Source organism: Crotalus tigris, unplaced genomic scaffold, assembly GCF_016545835.1.
Source record: "Crotalus tigris isolate CLP2741 ecotype Arizona unplaced genomic scaffold, ASM1654583v1 scf7180000017549.6302385, whole genome shotgun sequence".
NCBI lineage: Eukaryota > Metazoa > Chordata > Lepidosauria > Squamata > Viperidae > Crotalus > Crotalus tigris.
In genome coordinates, this window is record NW_024096467.1 from 2,727,417 (window position 1) to 2,754,687 (window position 27,271).

The 27,271-nt window shown below is 38.7% G+C and overlaps 2 protein-coding genes across 3 annotated transcripts in view; one reads left to right on the forward strand and one right to left on the reverse strand.

Moving 5' to 3' along the window:
* The window catches only part of LRRIQ4 (leucine rich repeats and IQ motif containing 4), an 11,582-nt gene extending 2,457 nt beyond the window's left edge, over positions 1-9,125 (forward strand). The window contains exons 2-6 of the mRNA XM_039337580.1: positions 707-1,856; positions 3,763-3,936; positions 5,741-5,879; positions 5,978-6,174; positions 8,967-9,125. Of these exons, the coding sequence (XP_039193514.1) occupies positions 707-1,856; positions 3,763-3,936; positions 5,741-5,879; positions 5,978-6,174; positions 8,967-9,110 (1,804 nt within the window). The 3' untranslated portion in view covers positions 9,111-9,125. The remainder of the gene's footprint in view (positions 1-706; positions 1,857-3,762; positions 3,937-5,740; positions 5,880-5,977; positions 6,175-8,966) is intronic.
* A 281-nt stretch (positions 9,126-9,406) lies between these two features.
* LRRC31 (leucine rich repeat containing 31) lies at positions 9,407-25,646 on the reverse strand. 2 transcript variants are annotated; one of them, XM_039337605.1, is made up of 9 exons: positions 25,244-25,646; positions 21,401-21,520; positions 19,902-20,069; positions 18,632-18,799; positions 16,286-16,453; positions 15,269-15,436; positions 14,558-14,725; positions 13,739-13,906; positions 9,407-10,157 (listed from the first exon to the last, which is right to left on the reverse strand). In XM_039337605.1, the coding sequence occupies exons 1-9, from the start codon at positions 25,251-25,253 to the stop codon at positions 9,859-9,861; spliced, it is 1,437 nt and encodes a 478-aa protein (XP_039193539.1). In that variant the 5' UTR covers positions 25,254-25,646; the 3' UTR covers positions 9,407-9,858. The 2 variants fall into 2 exon arrangements, with proteins under 2 accessions (XP_039193539.1, XP_039193527.1); XM_039337593.1 differs by having other exon boundaries at positions 21,401-21,523.
* Positions 25,647-27,271: the final 1,625 nt, after the last annotated feature.

Sequence of the window (27,271 nt, forward strand, 5' to 3'; positions counted from 1 at the left end):
GAGTGGGACAGATCTGAGGGTCTCTGGCAGAAGGGGGTGGGACCGGGGCAAGTGCCAAGGCATGGTCCACCGGGGCAAGTGCCAAGATGGCCACTACAAAATTGTACACTGGCTCCTGGCTGGCCTGGGCCAGGGCCAAGGCAGCGGGAGCCGTTTCCTCCCTGTTTCCAGGATGGCTTTGTGGACCACATGAAACCACTTCATGGGCTGCATCCGGCCCCTGGGCCTTGTGTTTGACATGTCTGCTTTATGACAACAATTGGAAAGCATTTCCATTGCTAAGCAAAGCAGTTGTTAAGTGAATCATGTCTGATTTTACTATCTTTTTGCCATGGTTTTTAAGCAAAACATTGCAGTTGCTAACTAAATCACATGGCCATTAAACAAGTTCAGCTTCCCTCATGGATTTTGCTTGTCAAAAATCAGTTGGGAAAGTCGCAGAAGGAGAGCATGCAGAATTTATCTCAGTTTTATCTCACCCACAACAAGCTGACACTGCAACCATCATGAATTCAGGCTGATAGCCAAGTGTCTGAATTTTGATCATGTAATGCTGTGACAATTGTAAATGTGAGAATTGATCATAAACCATTTTTTTCAATGCCAATGTAACATTGAACAGTTGCTAAACAAATAGTTGTAAGTTGAGGACCATCAGTATTTTAAGACTGAAAACGTATTTCTCTTTCTTCTTCTGGGAAAACAGTTACGTGCCAAGTGGTGTCTCCAAGACCTCTTATAGTGCAAAAGCATCTGCTGTCCGCTCTGAAATTTTCCCTGCCATTTTGGAATGTGAGAACCTGTTAACAGCAGAGGAAGGGGATTTGAATGAAGTTGAAAGGATAATATACGAAGTTTTGGGAAACAAAGAATCAAAAGAGGAAATTCTGGTTCCAGTGCAGATCACAGACCGAATTTTTTTCGTTGATTTAGCCAACAGGAAATTGAAAACCATCCCATGGCAAGTGTTTGAGCTGGAAGACCTAGAGGAGTTACATCTGGAAAGAAATGAAATTTGTAGCATCCCAGGAGCAATAAGTAATCTTAAGAATATACAGGTTCTTTATTTGAATAAGAACAGGATATCAGAGCTATGTGAGGAACTGGGAGAACTGAAATGTCTCCGAAGTTTGGATTTGAGCAATAATCCACTTCCTTACAATACACTTACAGTCATCAGTAAAATACGGCTCCTTTCTCATCTCAGGTTCTATGATTTAAATCTGGATGAATTTCCCCTGGAAATCTGCAAACACCTTCATCACTTGAAGCTGCTGGGGCTCTCTAACAACAACCTAAAATGTCTTCCCAAGGAAATAGTGAATTTTACCCAACTTCAAGAGCTCTATCTAAAGGAGAATGGATTTGAACATTTTCCTTCGGAACTCTGTCAACTGCGTAATCTAGAAATTATAGATCTTGAAAAAAATAATCTGAGCGTCATTCCAGATGAAATTTCATCCTTGCAGAATTTATCTCAGTTTTATCTCGCCCACAATAAGCTGACAATGGTGCCTGATTCACTGAGCAAGTGTTGTAAACTGTCTCTGCTTGATTTGTCAACAAATCAATTGTACAAACTCCCTCGAAGTTTAAAGCAATTGACAGAAATGAAGGAATTTAGCATATCGGGGAATGCCCTGGTTTGTTTTCCACGTCTGTTACGGCATTGGAAATGCCTTACTGTGATTTACCTGAAGAACTGTGGCCTGAAAGTGTTACACCCTTCATTTGGAAAACTAACCAATATAATAATTTTAGATTTAAGTGAAAATCTTCTGGAAGAATTTCCAACGCAGATCTGTGCAATAGAAAATCTGGAAATATTGTCCCTGGATGACAATCAGATGAGTGAGGTATTTATCCATCATATTTTGATCCTACTTTTCCTAGTCAGATGACCTCCCATAGTAAATTAAAATTCAATTAAAATGACCAATAATTGTAGATTGTTACTAGATTTATATCTTTGAAAATCACTGATATATTTTGCGGGGTGTGCCCAAAAGTATAAAAGACGAATAGAGGTAAAAGTACAGAATCTTACTTGCTAGGGGCACTTCTCAAGTTTAGATTGTCAAATACAAAATAAATTTTTGGAAAACACAGGCCACTCAGTTAAACCAACAATTCCACGCACATAAACACAAACACACACATTTTCATCTTTAAAGACATGGGAACCTATGCTTTTTGGCAAGTAAAATAATAATAATAGTTGCAATGTGTGTGCTTTTCTATCCCCTTAGTTTTAAAAGGTCTTTTGTAACATAATTTTGTACTAAAAAGTGCAGTCTGAAATTAATGTTTTTTTTTAAAACTTGAGCTAGAGTGGCAAAGATCTGCTATTTACCTCAGCTTACTCTCTCCCCACACGGGGCTAAGGAAATATGCAGATCTGAGTCAAAAAATATGGGGAGCCTATGCAGGGATGTCCACAGGTTGTGGTCAGAAATGTCAAGATTGTTCCATCTGTGTGTGTTTCATGTGGGAGCCACAAAATTGGTAGAGCTTTCATCTGTGCCATTGTGGTTGCAAACCTTTTGGACCAGGGGTGTCAAACTGCTGGCCTGTGGACCGGATGTGTCATGCCAATATTGTGCCCACCCATTGCCAGCAATGGGAAAAAGTCACGATATGTTGCGAGATGTCATGTGATGTTGCGAGTTTGGCACCCGTGTTTGGACCATACCTTGCAGATACTTTCAGCCTGTGGTAGCTCACCCTGGTGGACCTCCATGAAATGTGTTTATAGAAACCCATCCTAAGATCATTCTCATATCTTCCAGATTATTAGGGTAATGAATCTTACGACTGCCAGTCAGTTGAAAATAATGGGACTTGAGATGCCAACATATAGGTATTGGATAGGTATTCATATCTACACATATAAAATTGTACATAGTATCATTTTACCTGTAAATGAATTCTTTAGTTTTAATCGTAATGTAAGGTGTGTGAACATCCACTTTAAATTTAATGTAAACCGCCTTAAGCTCGATTGTAAAAAATTCAATTTTTGTAACAGAGTTGTCAAAATCTGGAATATCTTACTCAATTCAGTTGTCTCAGCTACTAGCTTTCACAGTTTTAATTCTAACTTAACTTCTGTGGACCTCACCCGTATTTAAGAGATTCCTAAGGGAGTGTGCGTAAGTGCACAAACATGCCTATTGTCCCTATCACGTTATAATTTCTTTTCATTTTGCTTGTTCGAATTTGTAATTTTCATTTGATAGATAGATAAACAAACAAACAGTATCTAAAGCGCTTCTGGTGCTTGGTGACTTGATTCACATTTCCAGGCAGAATAAAATATCCTTTCATCTTCTAAAAGACATCATTTGTTATTATTATATTTCAGCTGGAGTTAATGATCTTTTTCTTAAGTCCAGAAAGACTCACCAAGCATTACATAATGAGGGAAAGGAGGGGAAGAGAAGTTTAAAAAGGAGAAAGAGAATGACGTTTTAGGATATTGAAGAATTCAAGTCTGTTAGTAGTCTCCAGGGATGTCTGCCAGCTGGGGTTTCAAGAAAGTCAAAAGGGAGACCATAATCATGTGATCACAGCTGCCATCTTGATGTTTGTGAATCACCTTTGATACGTTAGTGGTTTCCTGTTTTAGAAAGGGTACTGATATATGAAAGGGTACTTGGTCATCAATGACACTACTTCACGTAGATAACTTTTAGAACCCATTTAAAATGTACAAACTGAATAATATGTATTTTCCCAAATCTGTATTTTGAAAACATCAAGATACCTCCAGCCGTAAATAAGCTTTATCAGCTAAAAAGCCTTGGTCTAACCGGCAACAGGTTCATCTCGTTCCCTGAGGAAATATTCCATATTGTATCACTAGAGACACTCTACCTGGGACAAGATACAGGGACCAAATTAACAGATTTACCTGAGAATGTTAGCCAATTGCAGGTAAGAAAAAGTACTAACGTACAAATGGAAGAAAAGACATTTGCAATGTAAACAGCAGGCCTAGAAAACTGTTCATTTTAGAGAGTGTTTCTCAAACTCAGCAACTTTAAGATATGTGTATCTCAACTCCAAGAATTCCCCAAGCATACTCGCTAGGGAATTCTGGGGGTTGAAGTCCACACATCTTAAAGTTGCTGAGTTTGAGAAACACTGTCTTAGAATTCATTGCCTCTTGGACTTTTGGCTAAGATCAAGATTGTATAGAGTTTTCATTCAATTTGTTCCCCATTTCTTGGGTTATTGTTCACTGCCTTAATAAGAAAAAATAAAGGGCACATATACATACTTACTAATCATTCTTTGCAAAAAGAAAAAAATCTGGTGATGCCACTGAAGCTAAGCAGTCAAGCAGGTTTTCACTGTTCAAAATGAGCTGCATTCTTTTTTTTCTTTTCTTTTTTTAAAAAAAGCCTACCCTGATGAACTTAACAGCTGCAAATGCTGTGCAAAGCTGAGATTGGCGTCTGTCAGGGGCACAAGGGATTCTGTACAGGTAGTCCTCCACTTATGACAATTGAGCCCAACATTTCTGTTGCTAAGCAAGACAGTTAAGTAAATTTTGCTCCATTTTATGACCTTTCTTGACATAGTTTTTAAGTGAATCACTGCAGTTGTTAAGTTAGTAACACAGTTGTAAAGTGAATCTAGCTTCCTCATTAGATTGTTTGTCAGAAGGTCACAAAAGATGATTGGATGACTTCAAGACACTTCCAGGTGCCAACATCCAAATTTTGATTATATGACCATGGGGATGCTCTAATGGTCATAAGTGTGATAAACTGGCTATATGTCTCTTTTTTTCAGTGCCGTTGTAACTTTGAACGTTCACTAAACTAATGGTTGTAAGTTGAGGACTACCTGTAGGTCCTCACAGAATGTTGGCACAAAGAAAACGCTGCTAAGATCTTTCTTCACCATTTACTGAGGAGATATGGGGTAAAAATACAGATTGATGGGATTCTACTGTCATCAAAGTCTTGGAATTTCCCACCGACATTTAGAAACACCATATTATCAGCGTTTATTTTAATCTATATTTTATAAATAACTCAAGATGTCTAACGTATCTAATACTCCTTTCTCCTATTTTCCCCACAACAACTCTCTGAAATGAGTTGGGCTGAGAGAGAGTGACCAGTCTAAAGTGACCCAACTGGCTTTCATGCCTAAGGCAGGATTAGAACTCACAGTCTTCCACTTTCTAGCCTGGTGCCTTAGTCACTAGACCAGGAGTAGGCAACCTTGGCTCTTTTATGACTCGTGGACTTCAACTCCCAGAATTCCTGAGCCAGCCTGGCTCAGGAATTCTGGGAGTTGAAGTCCACGAGTCATAAAAGAGCCAAGGTTGCCTACCCTTGCACTAGACCAAACTGGCCTGCATATTTTGGTGTTGTTTTCTCCTCTTCCCTGACTGAGCTGAATTCTGGTTTGGAAATTGTGATTCCCCCATAAGTTGATCCTTGTGTTTTATCTCTTCACTGCAAGATTGCTGACTTACCTGAGATGTTACTTAGCAGATAGACTCTAAGATAGTTTTGGGGCAAAGGAATGGAGATGGCAAGGATTCAGGAGACAAACATCCTAAGTGGTCAGTTCTGTGGAAGGGCTTGCGGATTCAATTTTGCCTTTTTCCCCATTTAAAATTATCTGTGGCTTCTCATTAAAGTTTTCTGAAGATTACTTGAATTTCTGGACAAGTCAGTAGCCACATCTGGCCAAATGGGCATGTGCATTTCCCCCTTAGAATTTAAAAGAACTGTACATCGAAAACAACTTCTTGGAGTACCTTCCATCAAGCATAGGATTACTGAATAACCTGGAAATACTTGACGCTCATAACAACTTTCTTATAGAACTGCCTGACTCCATATGCCAACTACAAGGTAAAAAGAAAAACACACACACAAAGAAAATTCTTGGCCTTCCTAGCCAACTTAGCTCATCACACCGTTTCATTTTTTTTTTCCTGATTTGTCTTTAGGTTTGCAGAAGCTATTACTTCATAACAACCAATTATTTCAAATCCCAGAGAACCTGGACAGTCTAGAAAAATTGCAAGATCTATCACTGGAAGGGAATCCTATGATGGACCCACCAGTGGAGGTGTTTAGTCAAGGGTTGCCAGCTATATGGGAATATTTACAGCAGGCAAGAAAAACAAAAGAGACAACCATAAAGGTAGGAAGTTGGGAGAAGGAGGACAGGCGAACAGGTTAAATATCTAATGAAACATTGTTCATTTCTGGTATCTTAAACAGTTGGGGCAACATGGCCAGATCTGAATCAATGTGTCTTTTCAGGAAAAAAGTGCTATGATCCTTAGTTCTTATGATCAAACTCCATATTTCACTCATAAGAATGTAAAACCATGATTATGTATGTGTAAATAATTATATGTGATGGCACGTGGGAATGATTTGGGGAGATAGGAGGAAGAGCTGAAGAGTAGACAATGGCCCACTGCAGGTAGTCCTTGAGTTACCACCATAATGGAGTCTGCCCTTCACAAATGTTAACTCATGACAGTCCTAAAGTGGGTTGGTTACACGACCAACTTGATTTTACAACCTTTTTTGCACCAGACATTAAGTAACTCGCTGTGGTTATTAAGTGAATCTGCAGTCATTAAGCAAACCAATAGATCACTATGAGTGTGATTTTTACTGAAAACCGGAAGTAAATGCTAGTTTCACCGAAAGTTTCATAAAATGAAATAATGTAACTGGGGGATGCTGTAAACAGCTGTAATTTTAGCCTGGTTGCCAAGCATCCAAAGTGTGGCCATGTGACAGGTGGAGCTTTGAATTCAGATCCCCCCCCCCATGTCTGTCATACAGACTAAGTAACCAAGTTGTAAGTTGAGGACTACCTGTAAAAGGCAGCTGAGTCCACAGAAGGAAGGGGGGCATGGCAAACCTCTCAGAAGGGACCCTCCCTAGTTTCTTGGACTGTAAAGGCGAGGATGGGGGAAGAGATCTACTTTCAGACTTGCAAGATCCTGCTTCGTGTAACCTTGCAGCAAAGTAAGGTGACCAACCGTCCTCCTTTAGGGAGGACAGTCCTCCTTTTGTGAGTTCTGTCCTCCCTCGAAAAGTGTCCTCCTACATGTCCTCCTTTTTGATATTTGAAAACTAATCTGCAGGGCTTTTTTTCCCCTCATAGAATGCTCAGAACGGCATTCAGGCACCTTTTTTGGATGTTTTTTTTTTCAACTTTTGCATGAGCTGTGCTACTCCCACTATTGGCTTTTGAAAGCCAATAGGAATTGCTGCTGAGTGCGCCAAAACACCCGGCTGGCAAACTTTGCACATGCAAGTTGTCTGTATTATTGTTGCAATGAATAAAATGGTTCTTTTATTTACAATATTTTTTTTCAATTTTTTTGTGTCCTCCTTTTCATTGCAAAAAAGTTGGTCACCTTAAGCAAAGACAGAGTTATTATTTCGGCATGTCCTTCTCACAAGGCTGACATCCTGCTACTATCATATTTGTATAAAAAAGACAGCCGTGAATATGCTCTGGGCGGCCAGCAACTTTCTACTGGAAAAAGTGAATGGATGTAATTTCTTGCTATTTGTAAGAAATGACACTTTAAAGATGTTTGGTAATAAGCTTCTTTAAAAAAAAAAAAAGCCAGGCACCAAATATGCTTACCGAAAAGCAGTGCTTTTTTTGTCATAGAACACACCGGAACGGTGTTCCGGCACCTTTTTTTGAAGGGAAGAACCGGCTCCTTCTAAGCCGCCAGCGCGAGTAAAGCTCTGGCTTGGTGAAAGGAAACTGCCCGGGGAAATCGGAGGCATCGAAGGTCGATCCAGAAACACTTCCACGGCCCTGAAAGCAGACCCGCTTCTCTGCCTTGGTTCACGGGGTTCCCCCCGCTGCCGCCGCCTGTCCTCACCCCCGTGTTGACTGCATGTTGGACTGGCTCCTGGAGCGAATCTCTTTAAGGGACCAGCTGTGCTTCCAAAGCAGCAATGCTGCCGCTGCCTTGGTTGCTCTGGCTCCGAAAGAAGCCTTTGTGTCATTAGAGGCGGAGGAGGACAAAGTGGCAGAAGACATCCCGGCTCCGAACAAGCACTCTCTCAAAACCCGCGACAATGGCTTCCATCAGCTGATGCTGCTCATGTAATCTGCGCCTCGGAAGATCCCTAAAGTGGTTCCCCCCCACTCCGTAAAGGGCTTTCGACTGGAGCCAGAGCTGGGTGTGAGTTCCGGCACCTTTTTTTTTTTTTTCAAAAAGAAAGCACTGCCGAAAAGCATGATTAAACCATCACAACATCCTCGGAAATTATGATCCTATAAAACAGTGGTTCTCAACCTTTTTAATGCCGCGACCCCCAACCAGTCGTAAGTCGAGGACTACTCAACCGGTCGTAAGTCGAGGACTACTCATCTGGTGCAGCACCGTTTGCAGAATGGGACTTTTGGCGGGCTCAGCAGGGCAGAGACAGCCTGGACAATTCCTACTGGCTTTTGAAAGCCAATAGAATTAGACTCTATTCAAGAGAGTCTATTCTATTGGCTTTCAAAAGCCAATAGAATACAAGGGAGTAGCACAGCTAAGGAAAAGGGGGGGGGGAAATGGCGGACTGCGTTGTTTGGCGACCCCCGTGAAATGGTCGTTCGACCCCAAATGGGGTCCCGACCCACAGGTTGAGAAGCACTGCTATAAAAAGTATAATCTGATTCGTGTGGGATTAGGGGGCAATAATGCTGAAAGAAAGGCAAATTGTACAGGTTTAATAATCTTAGTTATCATAAAGGAAACGTGGCTTTAAATAAAGGGGCAGGATACTGAATGATGTGGAAAAAAATAGAAGAGTTGCATTCATTGTAATATTTTATGTCTGAATCAATGAACAAACCCACTTTCAGTAAGGAGGAGCTCAGTATAGCCTGTCCAGCATCTGCAAAGGGAACATAGCCACTGTTAACTACATTTGGGCTTTCCCCCCTCGTTCCCACAGGTCCAGGCTTGGTGGCGTGGCCTAATGGTGCGCAAAGGGGTCGGAGCCTATTCAGAGATCCTGAAAATGATCAAGAAGGTCAAGAAAGAGAAAAAGGAGAAGAAAGGCAAGGAGAAAGAAAAACCCAAAGACAAGAAGAAATAATTATTTCTTTGGGCTGTGCAGGGGCTTTGGAAAGCCTTCAAGAAAAAGAACAAGAGGAATAAACACAAACAAATGAGTATTATTTTTTAAAATCTCTGTTTATCTTCAGAGGTAAATAAGTATTTTTTTTTACTGCTCAAAGAACAGTAAAAAGAACATGTGGTTGGGATGGGAAGCATGAAGAGAGGTTGAATTGGCTATCCACAGGGCTTTTTTTTCTCATAGAACACCCAGAACGGAGTTCTGGCACCTTTTTTTGGATGGAACCTTGTAGGGTAGGCAAGGCAGGTTGTATGACATGTGTGAGTTCCGGCACCGTTTTTTTTTTTTTTTTTTTTACAAAAAAAGCACTGGCTATCCACTCATCAAGAGGTGAGGACTAGATATTAGATGTCTAATATCAAACCTGAAATCTTCAAGTAAGCTTATAGCCATGCTGGCCACATGACCTCAGAAATTGTCTTCTGACAACACTGGCTCCCTTCAACGGACAGCCATTGTCCTCTAGAGTCGGACACAACTGACAGGGAAACCTTTACCTTAGATATTAGATGTAGTTCTTCACCTTTCCTCTCCAACCTTTGGGCTGACTGAGCAATTCTGGAAGTTGAAGTCCACAAATCTTAAAGTTACCATGTCTGGAGACCCCTGCTGTAGCATTGGAGAAAATAGGTATCAATCCACCAACTAACCATTTGTATGCTACTCCAAAATTTTAGGCTCCATATCAAAGTTTGAAATGGACATTTCATTTCTTATTCAACCTGAAATCTTCAAGTAGCTTTTGCTGAGCTACAGAAAGAAGCCAACCATTTAGTTCTAGGTCTGTGAACAGAAATAGCCGAGATAGGGCATCCAACAGCTTCCCAAGCCATTCCCCACAGCCACACTGTGATGAAGGACGACAGCTAATATCCAATTCAGAAAGTTGCCCGAGAGCAGCTAGGCTTCCACAGAAGGTCTCCCATCCTTGGTCTGAAATACTGTTATTGTAGCTGAGGTCCAGATTCTTTAGCTGAGCCAGATGCCCTGCCTGGATGATCAAAGCTGAAAGAAGCAACCAAAAGAAATGTAGATAATCGGTTTAAAAACATACAAGCTGTACTCTCAGGTTGGGTTTTGTATCAGGAAAGAACAGGAATTGTGCTTTGGGGAAAGGAATGTCATAATGGAAAGCAGAGAGATTAGTGGCATCTCTCTTTCCAGGTGACATGCGTTTTATCTAAATTAGGCAACTATGGAGGTCTAAAAGAGTTCATCATTAGAAGAGCATATATGTAACCCAGGATTGAACTGTGGAATCCTTGGTGCTTTCTGAGTTTGGTTGTTGTCTTGCAGAAGTTACATTGATGATGTTATCTACCTGGGTACTGAAACGTCTGCAAGAAAATGAAAGCACCAAAGACCCCAAAGTTCATCATCTCAGCTCTTCAAAATGAAAATATCAAAGCTTTTAATACAGTAGCCTGTAATGGGCTGTAGGAATAGCCTTGAGGAAAGAGGAACAGCAGTAAACAAGACAAGGGTCAGATAAAAAATAAAAGAGTCCAAAGTAGAAATGTATTGTGGGAACTTTTATATCAAACTATATTTTATTCCTTATGCTGCCGCCATCTTCCATTAAATCTTAACAGAATCCAAGGTGGATTGAGAATCAGAGTCTCTGCTACATAATTGATAGTCAAGAAATTAAATTAATCAAGTAAAAATAGCAAACCAGGGAAAATCTTTTACTCAGACTTCCTCAACCCCCATAAATAAGTTGCCCAGACTTAATCCACAAATCAAAGGAAACGGTCTGTAAAGACAACTAGAGTTAATTAAAACGGTCTCCCAGCAGAACTGCATGTTCACAAGTATAAACTTTATAGATGACATGTAGCTACATACACCCACGTCCCTCAAGTGTCACTCTAGAATCAGCATGTACACACTTCTGCACCCAGGACAGGCTCCCCTATAAAACAATACCTTTGTACCCCATTTTCTGCTCCCAAGTCAAACCTCTCCTTTCCTCATAGCTGTCTGAATTTCATTTTTATTAGCTCTTGCGCAACCCTGGCTTCAGTTGTAACCCCACATTATTCTTCTGAGAGTAATTTAAGAAAACATCTCAGATCTCACCATCCCTAGTTCTTTTTAGGCTAAAGCCAGGGAAGGGGATTCAGACTTGCACGATTTAGGTCAGCTCTTCGAAGCAGAACTAGTTATGGTTATGCTAATACTACTTGCTATGAATGCTAATACTACTTGTATTACAGAGTTATAGTAACAGAATCTTACAAATCTGAAGATTTCTTTTCTCTGACCATTGACTTGGATGTGGCCCTTTCTCTTGCTCCTCGGTGTTATTCTTAAACTGATTACAATAAGACATGGAGGTGGGGAGCAACTTTCCCAACTTATTTTCTGGTCAGGCAGCATTTTGTAACTGGATATACTCACTGGGAAAGATGTCAACTCATTTTGAGAGTTTATCAATGATCTGCTTCCAGCCTTCCATATCTGTCTACGGGTGGTTGTGTTGTCCCAACATTGGAGGTTTTTAAGAAGAGATTGGGTAACCATTTGTCTGAAATGGTATAGGGCAGGGATAGGCAACCTTGGCTCTTTTATGACTCGTGGACTTCAACTCCCCAAATTCCTGAGCCAGCATGGCTGGCTCAGTATTTCTGGGAGTTGAAGTCCACAAGTCATAAAAGAGCCAAGGTTGCCTACCCCTGGAATAGGGTTTCGTGCTTGAGCAGGGGGTTGGAGTAGAAGACTTCCAAGGTCCTTCCAACTCTGTTATTCAAGAATTCCTGGTTTAATTCACATGGACATCACTGCTGTGCTCTTTTTAACTGGGAGCATATGTTTTTTTAAATCACTGTTCCTTTGAGAAAGTAAATAAGGACAGGCAGTCTTACTGCATTAGAATATTGGTTAGACCAGGATTTCTGGGAGTTGAAGTCCACGAGTCATAAAAGAGCCAAGGTTGCCTACCCCTGGAATAGGATTTCGTGCTTGAGCAGGGGGTTGGAGTAGAAGACTTCCAAGGTCCTTCCAACTCTGTTATTCTGTTATTCAAGAATTCCTGGTTTAATTCACATGGACATCACTGCTGTACTCTTTTTAACTGGGAGCATATGTGTTTTTTTAAATCACTGTTCCTTTGAGAAAGTAAATAAGGACAGGCAGTCTTACTGCATTAGAATATTGGTTAGACCAGGATTTCTGGGAGTTGAAGTCCACGAGTCATAAAAGAGCCAAGGTTGCCTACCCCTGGAATAGGGTTTCGTGCTTGAGCAGGGGGTTGGAGTCGAAGACTTCCAAGGTCCTTCCAACTCTGTTATTCTGTTATTCAAGAATTCCTAGTTTAATTCACATGGACATCACTGCTGTGCACTTTTTAACTGGGAGCATATGTGTTTTTTTAAACCACTGTTCCTTTGAGAAAGTAAATAAGGACAGGCAGTCTTACTGCATTAGCATATTGGTTAGACCAGGATTTCTGGGAGTTGAAGTCCACGAGTCATAAAAGCCAAGGTTGCCTACCCCTGGGTTAGACTGAAAAGATCTAAATTTAATTTCTGTTCAACCATAAATCTCCTGAAATGCACATGACTATTTAGCTAATCTATTTCATAGCGTTATGAGGATAAAATTGAGAGGGGAGACCCATGTGAGCTCCCTATTTATAAAAACTTAAATAAAAGTTGATGTCTTCTAACTTTCTGTTGCTAGGGGACTTTTTCCAATTCATGGAGTTACCGCTGAAGAACCCCTAACCCAGGGGTCTTCAAACTTGACCCTTTTATGACTTGTGGCCTTCAGTTCCCAAAATTCCTCAGCCAGCTTGCCTGAATTTGTCCTAGAATTCCTGTGTACTTCAAACACAAAAGCTAAACATAAAGAGGCTAGGTCTATTATGTTTTCCCTTGCCTCCAATCAAATGAAAGTCAAAGAACAGTTTCAGCCTGTCTATGAAGATTGCAGTTGCTGATAAGAATTTTGAAGGGGTTTCTTTCCTACCCTGCTCTCTTTCTAATTCTTTCTAATTCTTTTCTTTTCTGTACTTTTGCTTTTTCTTCCTTCTTCCTTTATTCTGTATTAGTTTGTATTAGATTTAATGTTCTTTATAAAACTTTTAATAAAATTTATGCAAAAAAAAGCATAATTACATGCTCTTTTGCTGTCGGTGGCTGCCATTTTAGTTAGTGCTAGGTCACAAGCAATTGACGGTTGGGTCAGAACATCAATCTTTGGTAACAAACCTGTGCACTATAATGTCTCTTTTAACTGAAGAACTTTTGCTAGTAATGCCCATCTTCCTAAACTAAATCTGGAAAACCACAAAGTGATTTTTAATTTCCTTATTCTAATGTTATCTTTTTATTTTAACCTGACTCTTTAGCCAGGCTACTGGGAGTTCTGGGAACCAGTTCAGAAGACACTAGGTTGGGAAAGATTGTTATTATGGTTTAGTTCACAATAAAAATGGAGCCATTTGACACTATTCTCCTGGCCAAACGTCCTGTGATATTTAGGAGATATGTTATACCCAATGAACAAACCAAAAGTGAAATCAAGTTTTTATAGAACAGGTGTGGAGGAATGGAGGGGGTGGATACAATTTCTGTACCTACCTAAATCAATCAGATCTTCATCCACCAAACTGCAACTGCTCAGCCTTAACACTTGGATCTTGGAATCAGGGTTTATTGCTTTCAGAATCAGATTTAAGTTGCCACCAACACATTTATTCCAAGAAAGGTCTACTAGCTTCAGTTCAGGAAGATGAGAGACAGCATCAGCTGAAAAAATTAACAACAACCTTTTGTATATTTTCCAAGAAAGGTGATCCTATGCATACAAATTAGATTTCTAAATATATTAAACCAATTTTCCAACATTTTGTTCCCCTGAACCTTCTTTCACTACTACTAAGGAACAAAACCCTATTCAGGTAGCCCTTGATTTGCAACCAGTTGCCTAACAACCGCTCAAAGTTATGTTCTACCTGGAACAAGGAAGTTACGACATAGTTCTGAAGTTCCAACCATCACTCCACCCCTGCAATCACATGACCACAGTTTGGGCATTCAGCAACATGGCTGCATTTATGTCCATTTTCAGCATCCCACAGACATATGATCACATTTTATGATGATTTTAGATTTTAGAAATGTACAAATGGATTAAGGGCCCAATACATTTTAAATAAAGAATCCTTCCCAAAAGATTTAGTTTTGAATTTTAAAAATTGGATGTTAGAGGGAACTAAAAGAAACTAAACACTGGACGTACTGAAGGATACCTTTTAATAATGGACCCAGGTATTAATTTTAAGAGTGTCTGCCTCTATAGGCAGACTATAAATAGAAGATCTTGGAAGATGAACAAGTTCTACCAGAAAGAGGAGGAGGACACAAAGAGGCAAAGACAGAATTTCAGTCTGTTCTTACCTAGAGACAAAAATGAATCATGTTGCAAGGCACAATGATAGAGGAGCACAGATGTCAATTTTGGTAAAAATCGGAGTCTGCTAAGAAGCTGATAGGTAGATATCCCTACATTTGTATTTGAGGATAAATTCAGCTCCCGAAGATTTGACAAAAGAGGTATTATCTGGGCTGGAAAAAAAAATAGATAGCAGAGATACTACAGTAAAATTAAGAAGAATTTATTTTGAATCCATTAATATATAACCAGCTCCATGTATTGGCCTGTGAATCTTTCTTCTATTCTTTGCTTCCCTCAGTTGCTTGAACACAACATTTATAAGTTATTTGAAAAATAGAATAATAGTAAGAGCTTAAAAACAAATGGAACAATATCAATCTTAGAAGATAATGCAACTTGACCATTATAGCCAATATTGAAGAAAGCCCTCACTTGAAGAGTGTCTTCTGTTGAAGTAATGATCTCATTGTGTTAAACTGTCTTTGACAACCCATTAAAGGTGATTTAATTGATTAGACTGGGATATTTATCTCACTTAACTGAGCAGACAAATGTATTTCTCTGTTGTAATTTTCAATAATGGCCCTGCTCTCAGCTTTTGTTAAAAACCTGGGAGAATTGATGATCGCAGTTTTGCATGGACCAACAAACACTGCTTCTCATAGCTAAATGATTTTACAATTCATTATAAGGCATTTCCAAATATTTCTTACATAAAACCAACATGTCCTCTTCTGTAATACAACACTGATGAAGATTCAGGATTTCAAGGTTAGTTAAACTGGCCAAATGACCAGCCAAAGACTGGAAAACTCCTCCAATCAATTTATTACATGATACATCTAATGTTCTCAGTTCCGATAAATATTGGAAAGCAGCATCTGAAATAGGTAAGTTTTTACTAATTATATAATTACCCACATATGAAATATTTATTTGTACAATAGATAAACCACATTTCATCCATAAGGATGGGATTCAAGAATGTACACAATGCTACAAGAAGATTAAAACATAATATAATAATGTTGAATTTACATAGCCAAAAGGATAAATGCTGTTTAACTGATTGTTAACCATATTCACTTTTATGTTAGTTCTCTTTTGTCAGAAATGTGGTTGAAGCATAATCTAATTTTGATTAGCTCAGAATTAAGATTTGAACGGAGGTTATTAAATTAAGTTATCAAATTTTAGTTTCAATCTTTTTTCTATAAAAGTTCTAACTTCACTAAGAGGTTAAGCAGATTTAAAATATTCTTAAGCAAAAACATTTAAATTTTCTGTTCACAACTTGCATTTATTTCAAGAATCCTTATTCTGAACATTAACAAAGTTTACATTATTTCAAGCAATCAGTTTTCAAAATGCTGAATTTAACAAAATGATGCTTGTGATCAGTATTTTAACTAAACAATCATTTAAAAAATGGAAAAATGTCTAAAATGTAAAATTAAATTTATGAACAATTCAGCTTTAATTACAGTAATGAAACAACTCTGTAGCTTGATGGGCTAGATCCTACTTTTGTTGGTCCTCCTTCAGATGGAATGATATGTGGGCTTATGTCAAAATGTGATTTTTACTTCAAGCCCCAACTTTTTGTGCTTTGACCATACCAGCCTTCATCACCTCCCTCAACATGTTGTTTTCAATCCCCACCCCAAAAAATGGATACAAATTTATTGATGAAAAAAAAATCTCAGCTCCCAATCAACACCTATATTTACCTATGGAATGGAAGCCGTCTTGTTCTAATCCACATGTGTTCAGATTTAATACTTGCAAGCTTGAAACAAACTGTAATTCCTGAGCAATACTTTTAAGGCTACATCCCAATTTTACATTGATTGACAAGTCCAGAATTTTGAGGCTGGGGATCCTACTTAGAAGCTGAGCTGAAAATAAGACAGATGCAGTTAAGAACACTGGAATACAGGATAGCAGAGAGTTGCAAAGAATTTTTTAAAAATAATTTACTGCTTAGGAAATTACCCAAACATTTCTGAACTATGATCACTAAAGAAATATCACAGAGACATTTTAATAAAGTTTCTGAAAATTCTTGTAATGGATTCCAAGTGTCTGAGAAACTACATCTACAATATTGGAAAAAGAATTTTCTCTTGACCATTTATGACTAACATCTGCCTGCCTCCAGAAGCAGTAAATGCTCCAACACTGGAAGTTTTTAAGAAGAGACTGGACAGCCATTTGTCCAAAATGGTGTAGGGTTTCCTGCCTGAGCAGGGGGTTGGACTAGATGACCTCCAAGGTCCCTTCCAACTTTACTACTGCTACTACTATTACTACTACTACTACTACTACTACTACTACTACTATTATTATTATTATTATTATTATTATCATCATCTAAGATCTGGGCTAGAAAATCTTTAGGTTGTGCAGTCCCCAACCTCCTATCTCCAGATCTGCCCAGGAAAACATCCTCAGAATTCAGCACCAAATCACCAAATATCATTTATAACAACTAATGAAAGAAATAAAATATCTTAAGCCTTTGACAGGCTTAAGATCAAATTTAAATTTAAAAAGTAAGTTATATAACACAATAGCCATTAAGTCCTGAGATAACACCATTACAGCAGGCAGATCTTCAAGTGCACCCACTTGCATGGTACCCTAATATTATTGATATGTATTCTAGGGAACAGACACTTCTATTATTGGATAAATCATCCCTATCCGCCATGTTGATTCTTTCATGATGTAGAATAAACACCACATGCTATTTCCCACCTCTATTCTACTGTTGTTACATATAAAAGAGATTAAGGCTACAATAATAACCAATGGCTCCTCCTTTTAGGGCATGTTAATTATCTACAGAATTTCCAGTGGCTTTCAAACGTTCTGGGACATATAGATATATGGATATAGATATAAATATTGTAAACTATGGTGTTGTTCATGTTTCTTTTCCTAATTTTGCCTGCTATTTATTTTTATAATTATTTTCCTAAGTTTGCAAAAGTTCAATAAATAAATATTAAGCTATATTTTTACTAGCTGAAGCAAGTGCTGTGGGTGCGTGCTCTGATTTGGAGATATAGTTGGATGTTCTGGATGTGTCCTGCATGCAAATTAAACTGGAAATTATCCACAATAATTGTCCAATACACATGACCAGCCTTTTGTCTCCCAATTCTTCTGACTTCCAGGATAAAATGGACCAAGATTGGTCTATTCCTTGTCTTCTCATCCCAGCCTAACTCTGTCGAATGCACAATATAATGCACACAACAGAAGCAGGGATGATGTTCTCTGTATGTGGAAATTGTAATAGGTAGTGAAAGCAACCTTGGAAGACATGAAGAAGATTCACAGCATGGGCAAGAGTCTGATAAGAGAAATTTGAGTCCAAAGGAGGAATGAGGGTGTCTCAGAAGAGACTCTCCCTAGTTCTCTGGAACTTAAAGGCAGGGGAGGGAGGAAGCACTTGTTAGATACTATTTTGGAACGTATATGTAGCCCTAACTAGAGAGCAGGTATCAGTGTGTCAGAGTGTCTGGCAGTTATTGGGTTAGATGCTAGGTATGTGGATGGGTCAGTGGGAGGAGTTCCAAAGGTCATTGGGAGACTTCCTGGACACAAGCCACATGGGAATCTCTTTGTCTGTAAGAAGCATGGGCCATGGAAGGTCACACAATGAGCTTGAGTCGTTATAAAGATGGTATGGAGAGCAATATCTTCTTACCTAAAGGGATGATCTAAAGATGGACAAAGATGTATTTTCAGGAGCATCAACCACAGCGTGACTGCAAGTAATCTTTCTCATTAAAATATATTTTGTTTATTATAAGATCGTTTCTTTTGAGTTAATTATCTGACTGGATTTAAAAGAAAGCACTTTTAGATTTGAGTCAGAATAGATACTGTTACTGTAACCCTACAACAAAGGTAGTATTTAGTCCTCATGATTTTGGTTTCCTGTCTGGACCACTTAGAAGAGCTGGAAAATCGTGAGTTCATTCAATCAGACCCTTAGTTTGAAGAATAAGCGAATGCAGTGAACACTCCAAAGATGTTAGCATCTCTCTGCCACAGAATCTTACCTATTGATTTGCCATCTTCCTGAGTAAGACAGCAATCTGTTACTTTTAATGTATGGAGTTTAGAGCCGTTGAGGATTTTGGAGGTTAGCAGGGAAAGGCTTCCCCCAATGCCAGGATTCCATGATAAATCCAGTATTTCAAGGTGAGGAATTCCTTCTATTGCTTCTCCTGTAAAAAAAAAAAAAGCATTTGGGATTCCTTGTGGTGTTTTGGATATTAAATTGAATATGCAAAAAGTATCACAACACAACAGTTAAACAATTGAAGGAAACTAAATCTGTAGATTCATTACCTCCCTATCAACGACTGAAATCTTCAATAGTTTCATACCAGGGGTAGGCAACCTTGGCTCTTTTATGACTTGTGGACTTCAACTCCCAGAATTTCTGAGTCAGCATAGCTGGCTCAGGAATTCTGGGAGTTGAAGTCCATGAGTCATAAAAGAGCCAAGGTTGCCTACCTCTGGTATGAAACTATTGAAGATTTCAGTCGTTAATAGGGAGGTAATGAATCTACAGATTTGGTTTCCTTCAATTGTTTCACTGTTCTTTATTTCCACAGTAGCTAGAGAATGTATTTGAATTAATTTGTACTAACTTGCTATTTTTCCATACTTCTTTACACATTGCAAACCACTTTGTGTAACAACATACCATTTTGAATCCAATTTTCCTGAATAGATGTGTTGCTGTGCCATTATGTTCAGGAATATGTGCATTTTTGTCTATTTGTTTTTACACAGGTTCCAGTGTAAAATGAAATATGCTATAGTGATATAGTGAGAAAATGCATTTCAATATTGAGACAGCAATCTTAATTTTGAAGGATAATTGAGGTGAAGTTTTTTTGTATTGTCTAAAAAAGGCAAAATTGGAGGATCAAAGATGAACAGAGTAAATTTCTCTGCTATCAGTAATCACTGCGGCAGTTTTTAGTGGTTGTTTTCTACCGTGCAGGGAACACAGACCTTATCTGGAGAAAACAGATGATACAAGTGGCAGAGCTTCTGCCTAGAAGACCAGCCTTCCTTTCTCCTCAGGGCCTGACCATCTCCTGGTTCATGGAGATATGGAAGGAGCAGAATTTAGACTTCAGATCAGATTCAATATCTTCCCCTGCTTTAGCCTCAGGACGGACCCAGGTATACGCTAGAGACAATTCAAACAATCAGCACTTCTAGATTTTGCAATTTCACCCATCATCCATCAGTCTCTTTAATAACATAGTCAATTGGGATAACTTCGTGGATTCTACTACTACTAAATGGTACCTAAACATGCAACATCCTTGGTGGTGAGTCTGCAGCTGTTCAGCTGGAGGACTTTCAGTTCTTGCAGGTGTTTGAACTGAAGGGCCAGATGTTCTAGTTTTCCTCCTATGAAGTCATTCCAGGAAAGATCAATCTCCTCCAAATCTGGCAGCAGTGATATTACAGTAGCTAAAAGGCAGTCAAGCAACAGAGAAAGATTGCTAACACATGGCAAGGCTAGAACATGAATGAATGTTATTTCTCTTAAATTAAACTCCTGCATCCAAGTTTATTAGTTTAAGGCTAACAGTAGGCCACACCAATGCAATCTATGTCTCTACTACTCTACTGTATATACTTGGGAGGTAGCAGTAGAAGTGAAGTCACGAAGATAAAATAATGGCTCTATTCACACTGAACTCATCCAACCACATCTTTGTGTGTTCTGTAAACCTAGACAATGTAGTTGAATGTACTCCTCTTTAAAACTTTTGCTGGTTCTTTATTCCCTGTTCAGTTGAAAGAGCAGCATCACAGTTACCCAGAGTGAAGCAGGTTGTGTGAACAGAACTTGGCTATATTTTCACACAATGATTCACACACAGGTGCTATGATGTATCACTAAGAAAACAAGTCTGATGAAGTCTTGAGCATATATATATTTTCCTGGGTTTTTTTCCTCTCCTCTCTAGCCACAAGGAGATGGAAAGCTTTACAGTACATTTCTATTTAATACTATTTAATGTTACAAACTGCAGATAGCTCTAACTATATCTTGCTCAAATAAGCCTGCTTTGTAAATGATAAATTAAAGATGACTTATTTTAATAAATTACTAAAAAGTAAATAGCAATCTCAAATTGCTTATTATTACACAATAATAATAAAAATAATAAGTAGATCATCTTTCTTTTGATTTACAACTCTCAACAGCATTAAAAAAGAAGCAGAGAGAGAGAAAATAAATGTGAAAATCTAGCTTTCCATTCCCATAAGGTAAACTGTTTATTGTTTTGTGGAAATGCAGCAGTTGAATGAGTTAATGAATTAATGGTAATTCCTCATAACAGGTCTATTGCAGCAAAATAAATTATAGTCTCAAGGCACCTTAAAGATGAGGAGATATTATGTGGAATACATTTCAGTGGATGGAATTCATTAAATGCATTCCCACTGGGTGGAAAGGAGGAACTGAAAAATTTAGAACAAAAGTCCATACAATGCAGGAAATACAGCCTACTGGCTGGGGGTTTTTGGGAGTTGGTCCACTCATCTTAAAGTTGCTGATGTTGAGACACACTGCTCTAAATTGTTAAGAAAAGGTTTTTAGGAAAGGGCTTGAAGTAAGAAGGAGAAGTGGCTGGAGAGTTAAAGAGAAAGAAGATTCCACATAAGAAGAGCAGAATGAGATATTCCAAATTTTCAAATACAAAGTTGATTCTTGAAGGGCCTCAGAGAAGATAATTGATGCATGTGCATATGTATATATGTGAAAAGAAATATCACAAAAGTATACTCACTCAGCTCCATTATATCCACTGCATCCAATGTACAATTGTTTAAATCCAAATTCTTGTCAGAGGGCAATCTGCCCATTTTCCCCCAGAACTGCTGAACTCTCCAATGGTATGACATTGTTTCTGCTTGAGAAGTAGAAGACAGCAAGTTATCTGCTGAAAAACAAACTAGAAACGTACCATTTCAGCATCTACCAACAAAGCTAAGCCAGGAAGCATGGACTGTCTGACCCTCTTTGTGAGGCCTCTAATTGCCCTCGTTTTGGAAATGCAAAGGCCTCCTTGGTGAATAAAGTTGGTGAAAATGAATTGACTTCGCCAGCTATGAATATGAAAGCTATCAGGCTAGGAACTAGGAGACTATGAGTTCCAGTTCTGCCTTAGGCACAGAAGCCAAATGGGTGATTCTGAGCCCATCACTTTCCCTGGGTAACCCTAGGTCAGTGTTTCTCAACCTTGACAATTTTAAGGCATGTGGACTTCAATTCCCAGAATTCCACAGCCAGCATTGCCCTAGGTAACACTGCCCTAGGTAGAAGAAAGCAAAGGGAGATCACTTCTAAAAAAAAAAAGTTGCCAAGCAAACTGCACAAAATTGTCCAGGAAGTCACCAGGAATCAAGACAGATGTAAAGGCGTGCAATTAGTTACCTTAGTTAAGACACAAATAGTCAGACAGGTTTGTTGAGTGTAAATGTTGACACAATTTTGCTGACTCATTTTAGTGCCTTTGTAAAATGTGTCTTTGCCTTATAAAAGTATATTCAGACATACTACTTTTGCGTGCAACATGTGAATTATTACAAAACTCATATTTTTATCCTTGAAGCAAAAGCTTAAATTTTGGGTTGTGCGGGTTCTTTTTTTTTCCTATTTACAAATGTTTCCATTATCTAGGACTCTTGGAATATTTATTGTTACCATGAAGGGAAATAAGCTACTGGGTGTTATTAACTGGTCCTGGTTTGCTGATCTGATCACTTGCTTATCCAAGTACTGGTTAATAGTTGTGTGATAAAGAGGAAATCTGTTGTGATCTGCTTTGTTTTCATCTTTGTCTGATCTTATGCTATTTCTTATGAATTGTTCATAGTTTTCCTAGATAAGCAAGAGATGGTATCACCCAAGCAGAACCAGAACAAGACATTGACACTCACAGTGTTCCAATATTTCAGAGGTTGCCACAAAGAAGAGGGAGCCAAGCTATTCTCCAAAGCATCAGAAGGCAGGACAAGAAGCAACGGATGGAAACTAATCAAGGAAAAAACTCAACCTAGAACTAAAGAGAAACTTCCTGACAGTTAGAACAATTAACTAGTGGAAAAACCTGCCTCCAGAAGCTGTGAATGCTCCAACACTAGAAGTTTTTAAGAAGAGACTGGATAGCCATTTGTCTGAAATGGTACAGGGTTTCTTGCCTGAGCAGGGGGTTGGACTAGATGACCTCCAAGGTCTCTTCCAACTTTATTATTATTATTATTATTATTGTTGTTGTTGTTGTTGTTGTTATCATTATCACTATCATTGTTATCATTATCATTATCATTATTATCTTTTATTCATTAGACATGAAACCTCAGTCAACTGAACATTAAAATTGGCTGGCGCTGATAGTTGGCACAGGTTGCTACCAGCATCCTAGGTGTCAACCAGGTACCTCCTTAAAATATAAGATGTTCCGAATAGCGCAGTTTTTTGTAACATTGCTGGAGTTATTGCAGGAAGCTACAGTTTCTTGATGTATTTTGTAAAGGTTTTGGACATAGTTCCCAGTGCCCTGATGACAATGGGTATCATTGTTACACGTTTCATCCATAATCACGCAGTTTCGATGGCCAGGTCATGATATTTCGTAATTTTTTTCAATTCTTTTTCTTCAACTCTGGCATCTCCTGGTACAGCAATATCAATCAGCTGTATGCTTCAGTTCTTTATTATTATTATTGTTGTTGTTGTTGTTGTTGTTGTTGTTGTACCTCTTGGCATTGGTTATTAGGCTGACCTCTTTGAAAACCATGCTCTTTTCTAAAATGCAATTTGCACATATATCATTTGAGAACTAAATGGCTTTGTCTAAGATTATCATCAATTTTAAACTGTTCTTCTCAGTCTACTTAAAAAGGACTCAGTGTTCTTTTGGTTCACTGAAAGAATTTCTAGTATATTCAGTGGGACTTAATTTGAGCTCCAAGGAATTGCATACTTCAGTTGAGTGATAGTATGACTGAAAGCTACACCTGTGAACTTCATAGCAGCATGGCAATTTGAATTTATTGTTCTTACACTCAAGCATAGTAATATATGAGTTATGATTGAGTTTATTTGAACTGGAACAATTAGATATACATCCATTCTTATTAGGGCAAATGTGTTTTCAGTCCACTAATCTACAAAGGAGACAAACCAAAATGTTTAGCCCACTAGTCCAAAGGTGCTTTGCAAAAGGCAACTGGATTTTCTTGGGTTTTTTCCCTTGAAGACATTTCACTTCTCATCCAAGAAGTATCTGCAGTTCTGGCTGAATGGTGGAGAATAGGTTGATTTATATTGTTTGCAGTCATCTGGTTATTAGCACTCTGAAGGTCAGTCATTAGCTCTCTGAGAATCATTGAAGCCACTTGGGGGCTTATCTATACGCTCAGGATCACATGAATTAGAGGGCAAATGGATGTGGAACCTTCATGGAACTGCTGAAAGAACTGTGTTTTAAACAGAGGATAGGTGATGTCGTATCCTCCCCCTCTGTTGAGAGACGGCTGTTCAATTTTAATATAGATGGTCTCTTTGACTTCTCTTAATATCCCGCCTAGAGGAACCATTGGACCTATTGACTATTGTTTATTTTTGTGAGCTTTCCCTCCTAACCTTAAAATACAGCCCTTATGACATAAGAAGAAATACAGTTCAGTGTTGGTCACATACCAGTAATGTCTTTAGTGGGAACTGGAATAAAGACCTAAGCGATAGGTCACAATAGCTCATATCTTATTTACACTCGTGCAAACATGGGTGCCAATGGGGCAGGGAAAGAATTCACAACCATGTCATCTTGCAATTGCAACATCTTAAGGCAGCGGTTCTCAACCTATGGGTCGCGACCCCATTTGGGGTCGATCGACCTCTTTTGTGGGGTCGCCAAACGCGGCGATCCGCCATTTTGTCGCCTCTGGGGGCGGCAGCGCGCCTCTGGGGGGCGCCGCCGCGCATGCGTGCCGCGCATGGGGGCGGCGCCGTGCCTCCGGGAGGCGGCGCCGCGCGTGCGCGCCGTGTGCGGGGGCCCGCCCCCATGCGTGCCGCGTGCGGGGGCCCCACCCCCATGCGTGCCGCGCCGCGCATGCGCATAACGTTTGTGTGACGGGGGTTGCCGTCACACAAACGTTGAGAACCGCTGAATTAGACTATGCTTGAACAGAATTTGAAAAGGAGGCAGCATATAAATTTTGTTCTCTGTATAAGATGGATGGAAGAAAGAATTCTAGTAGAAATCTGAGGAAAATAGGGATTTGTTAAACATTAATGAAAGCCTTTATGCTTAGCCAGTGTGTGTGTGTGTGTGTGTTTGTGTGTATGTGTGTATTTTACTGGACAAAACAAAGCTAGCTTAGATATTTTTGAAATCTACTTCTAGATATGATAGCTTTAATCCAGAAATATTATCAGCTTTATGTGATCTCTTTAGATAAACATTACACAATGTTTATTATTGGAACTTGCAATCTTCTCATCTCCCATTAGAAATAAGGTTCATAGGCACCATATACACAAAAATAAGACATATTTGAAAGGGGTTTTTTTCTTTTAAAAGTTGAACAACTTCACAGAATACATTTTAAATCAAGTAACTTACCTTTGCCCATGCACTGTAAAACTGTTTCTCATTTGCAAATTAAATCAGCCTTGGCAGTGGGATTTTCAACATGGGTGCTTGATCATTTTAACTGCTTCACTCTGCTTCAGTTCTTCTTGGACAATTTCTGCTGTTAACATAACTTTCCTGAGATAAGTAGTAAATTTTGGAAGAAGAGGCCAAAAGCCAAACTATTCCTAATCTAAAAATCTATAGCAGATTTCAAAAACTTAGAGAGATGTTGCTCCAAGCAGATTTTTTTCTCAATTGATTTTGGTTCTTTTATTTTCACCCAAATTTTGCCAAAGATTTAGTAAACAGTTTGCTTGAATATTTCATTTAAATCTTCCTTCCTTCCTTCCTTCCTTCCTTCCTTCCTTCCTTCCTTCCTTCCTTCCTTCCTTCCTTCCTTCCTTCCTTCCTTCCTTCCTTCTTTTCTGCAGTTCCAAAACTAAAAGGAGAATAATTTCATAGACTTTGATCCCACTGCTACATGTGACCCTTTGTTGCATTACATTTGTTTTCCAAGGGTTGAGTCAATTATAGCTCAAATTTCAATACTTCAAGAACATGTTCAGTGTGTTCTCTAATCTTTTACTCCTTTTAGTTTTAAGGATAAATAGATGCACTCTGAGAAAATTGTGGAACCAAATAACTAAGAAAATTAATATTATAAGTAAAACGAAAAGTAAAAGTTATCTCAGAAATAACTTCTTTCTGTTTATTCAGTATGTTTAATTTTAAAAGATCTATGTAGGCTTCATTGTACCTGCATTTACTATTTTATTGAACAGGTTGTTGTTATTCCTATTTTACAGATTTGAAACCCAAGCTAAGAAATAAGTGGTTTGCTCAAAACCAAAGATAATCCTGGCTAAATGTATTGATTGATTGATTCTTTTGTTTATTTCTTTAATTCAGTTTGGATGCCTCCTGACTCTTGCCAATTTCTTGAACTACATTCAATTCCAAACTGCAACTATGATTTTGAAAGCAAGAAGAAAATAACCCTAAAGTATAAATGGGCAGAGGATAAATCTCAGAAGAATTACTTAAGTCCACAGTGTAATATTACCTATTCAGTCACAAGACAGAACATGAACCAAAAAGCAACATATCAGATTATTGATGAGTTTAATTCCAGAAAAGTCAATTGGGTAAGGTACTAAGGAAAGGTTTATGCTGCAATCCTTTGTGTTAATATTTTACATTTCCTAAATAATCTTTTTGTTCTTGTAATTGCCTCGAACATGGCTTACCTCGCAATATGAGTGTGTAGGAGTTAGCTTATTGCAGTCTGCCCCAAAGACAGGTGGTGTTGGGTAAATAGAGCAATCTATGAAGGATGCGATAAAAACATTTCTAGAATTGTGTAGTTATAAACTGACAGGTTGGGTAAACATGGTCAAATCCTTTATTTGGTTTGCAAATATGCAATATGGGTTCAATCACTTGTCATCCATCAGAATCCGTGAGAGTACATTAGGGGATATAAGCATGAAAATATCAAACATTCATATAGTTCACAAAATGCCTTGATTAAGGCTTGCTGGAAGAGCCAAGTTTTAAAACCCTTCAAAATGCTAATAATTTCAGGCCCAAATGGACTTTGTGGACAGAATACTGTTCCAAATAGCAGAAATAAGTAGCAACATAAAAGGCATCTTTCTGGTCCGAAAAGATCACACTATTTTGTTGAAGAGACCTGGTGTACAACAACCCTGTCTGATTTTATAGGACAGGCAAAGAGAACTGGGGGCAAGTGGTCCCATAAATTGCAAGCCTGAAGTCATGAAGGGATTCATAGGTGAAAACTTGTATCTTTAACTGCACCCAGAAACTAATTGATATCCAGTGCAGTTCATAAAGTAAAGTCTATGGAGATTCTCAATCATCCAGGTCATGTTTGTCCCAAAGGTGCTTCTTCAAAAGGCAACTGGACTTTCTTGCTTTTTTTTCTTGAAAAGATGTCCCTTCTCATCCAAGAAGCTCCTTGAGTTCTGAAGTTCAGAACTGAAGAAGCTTCTT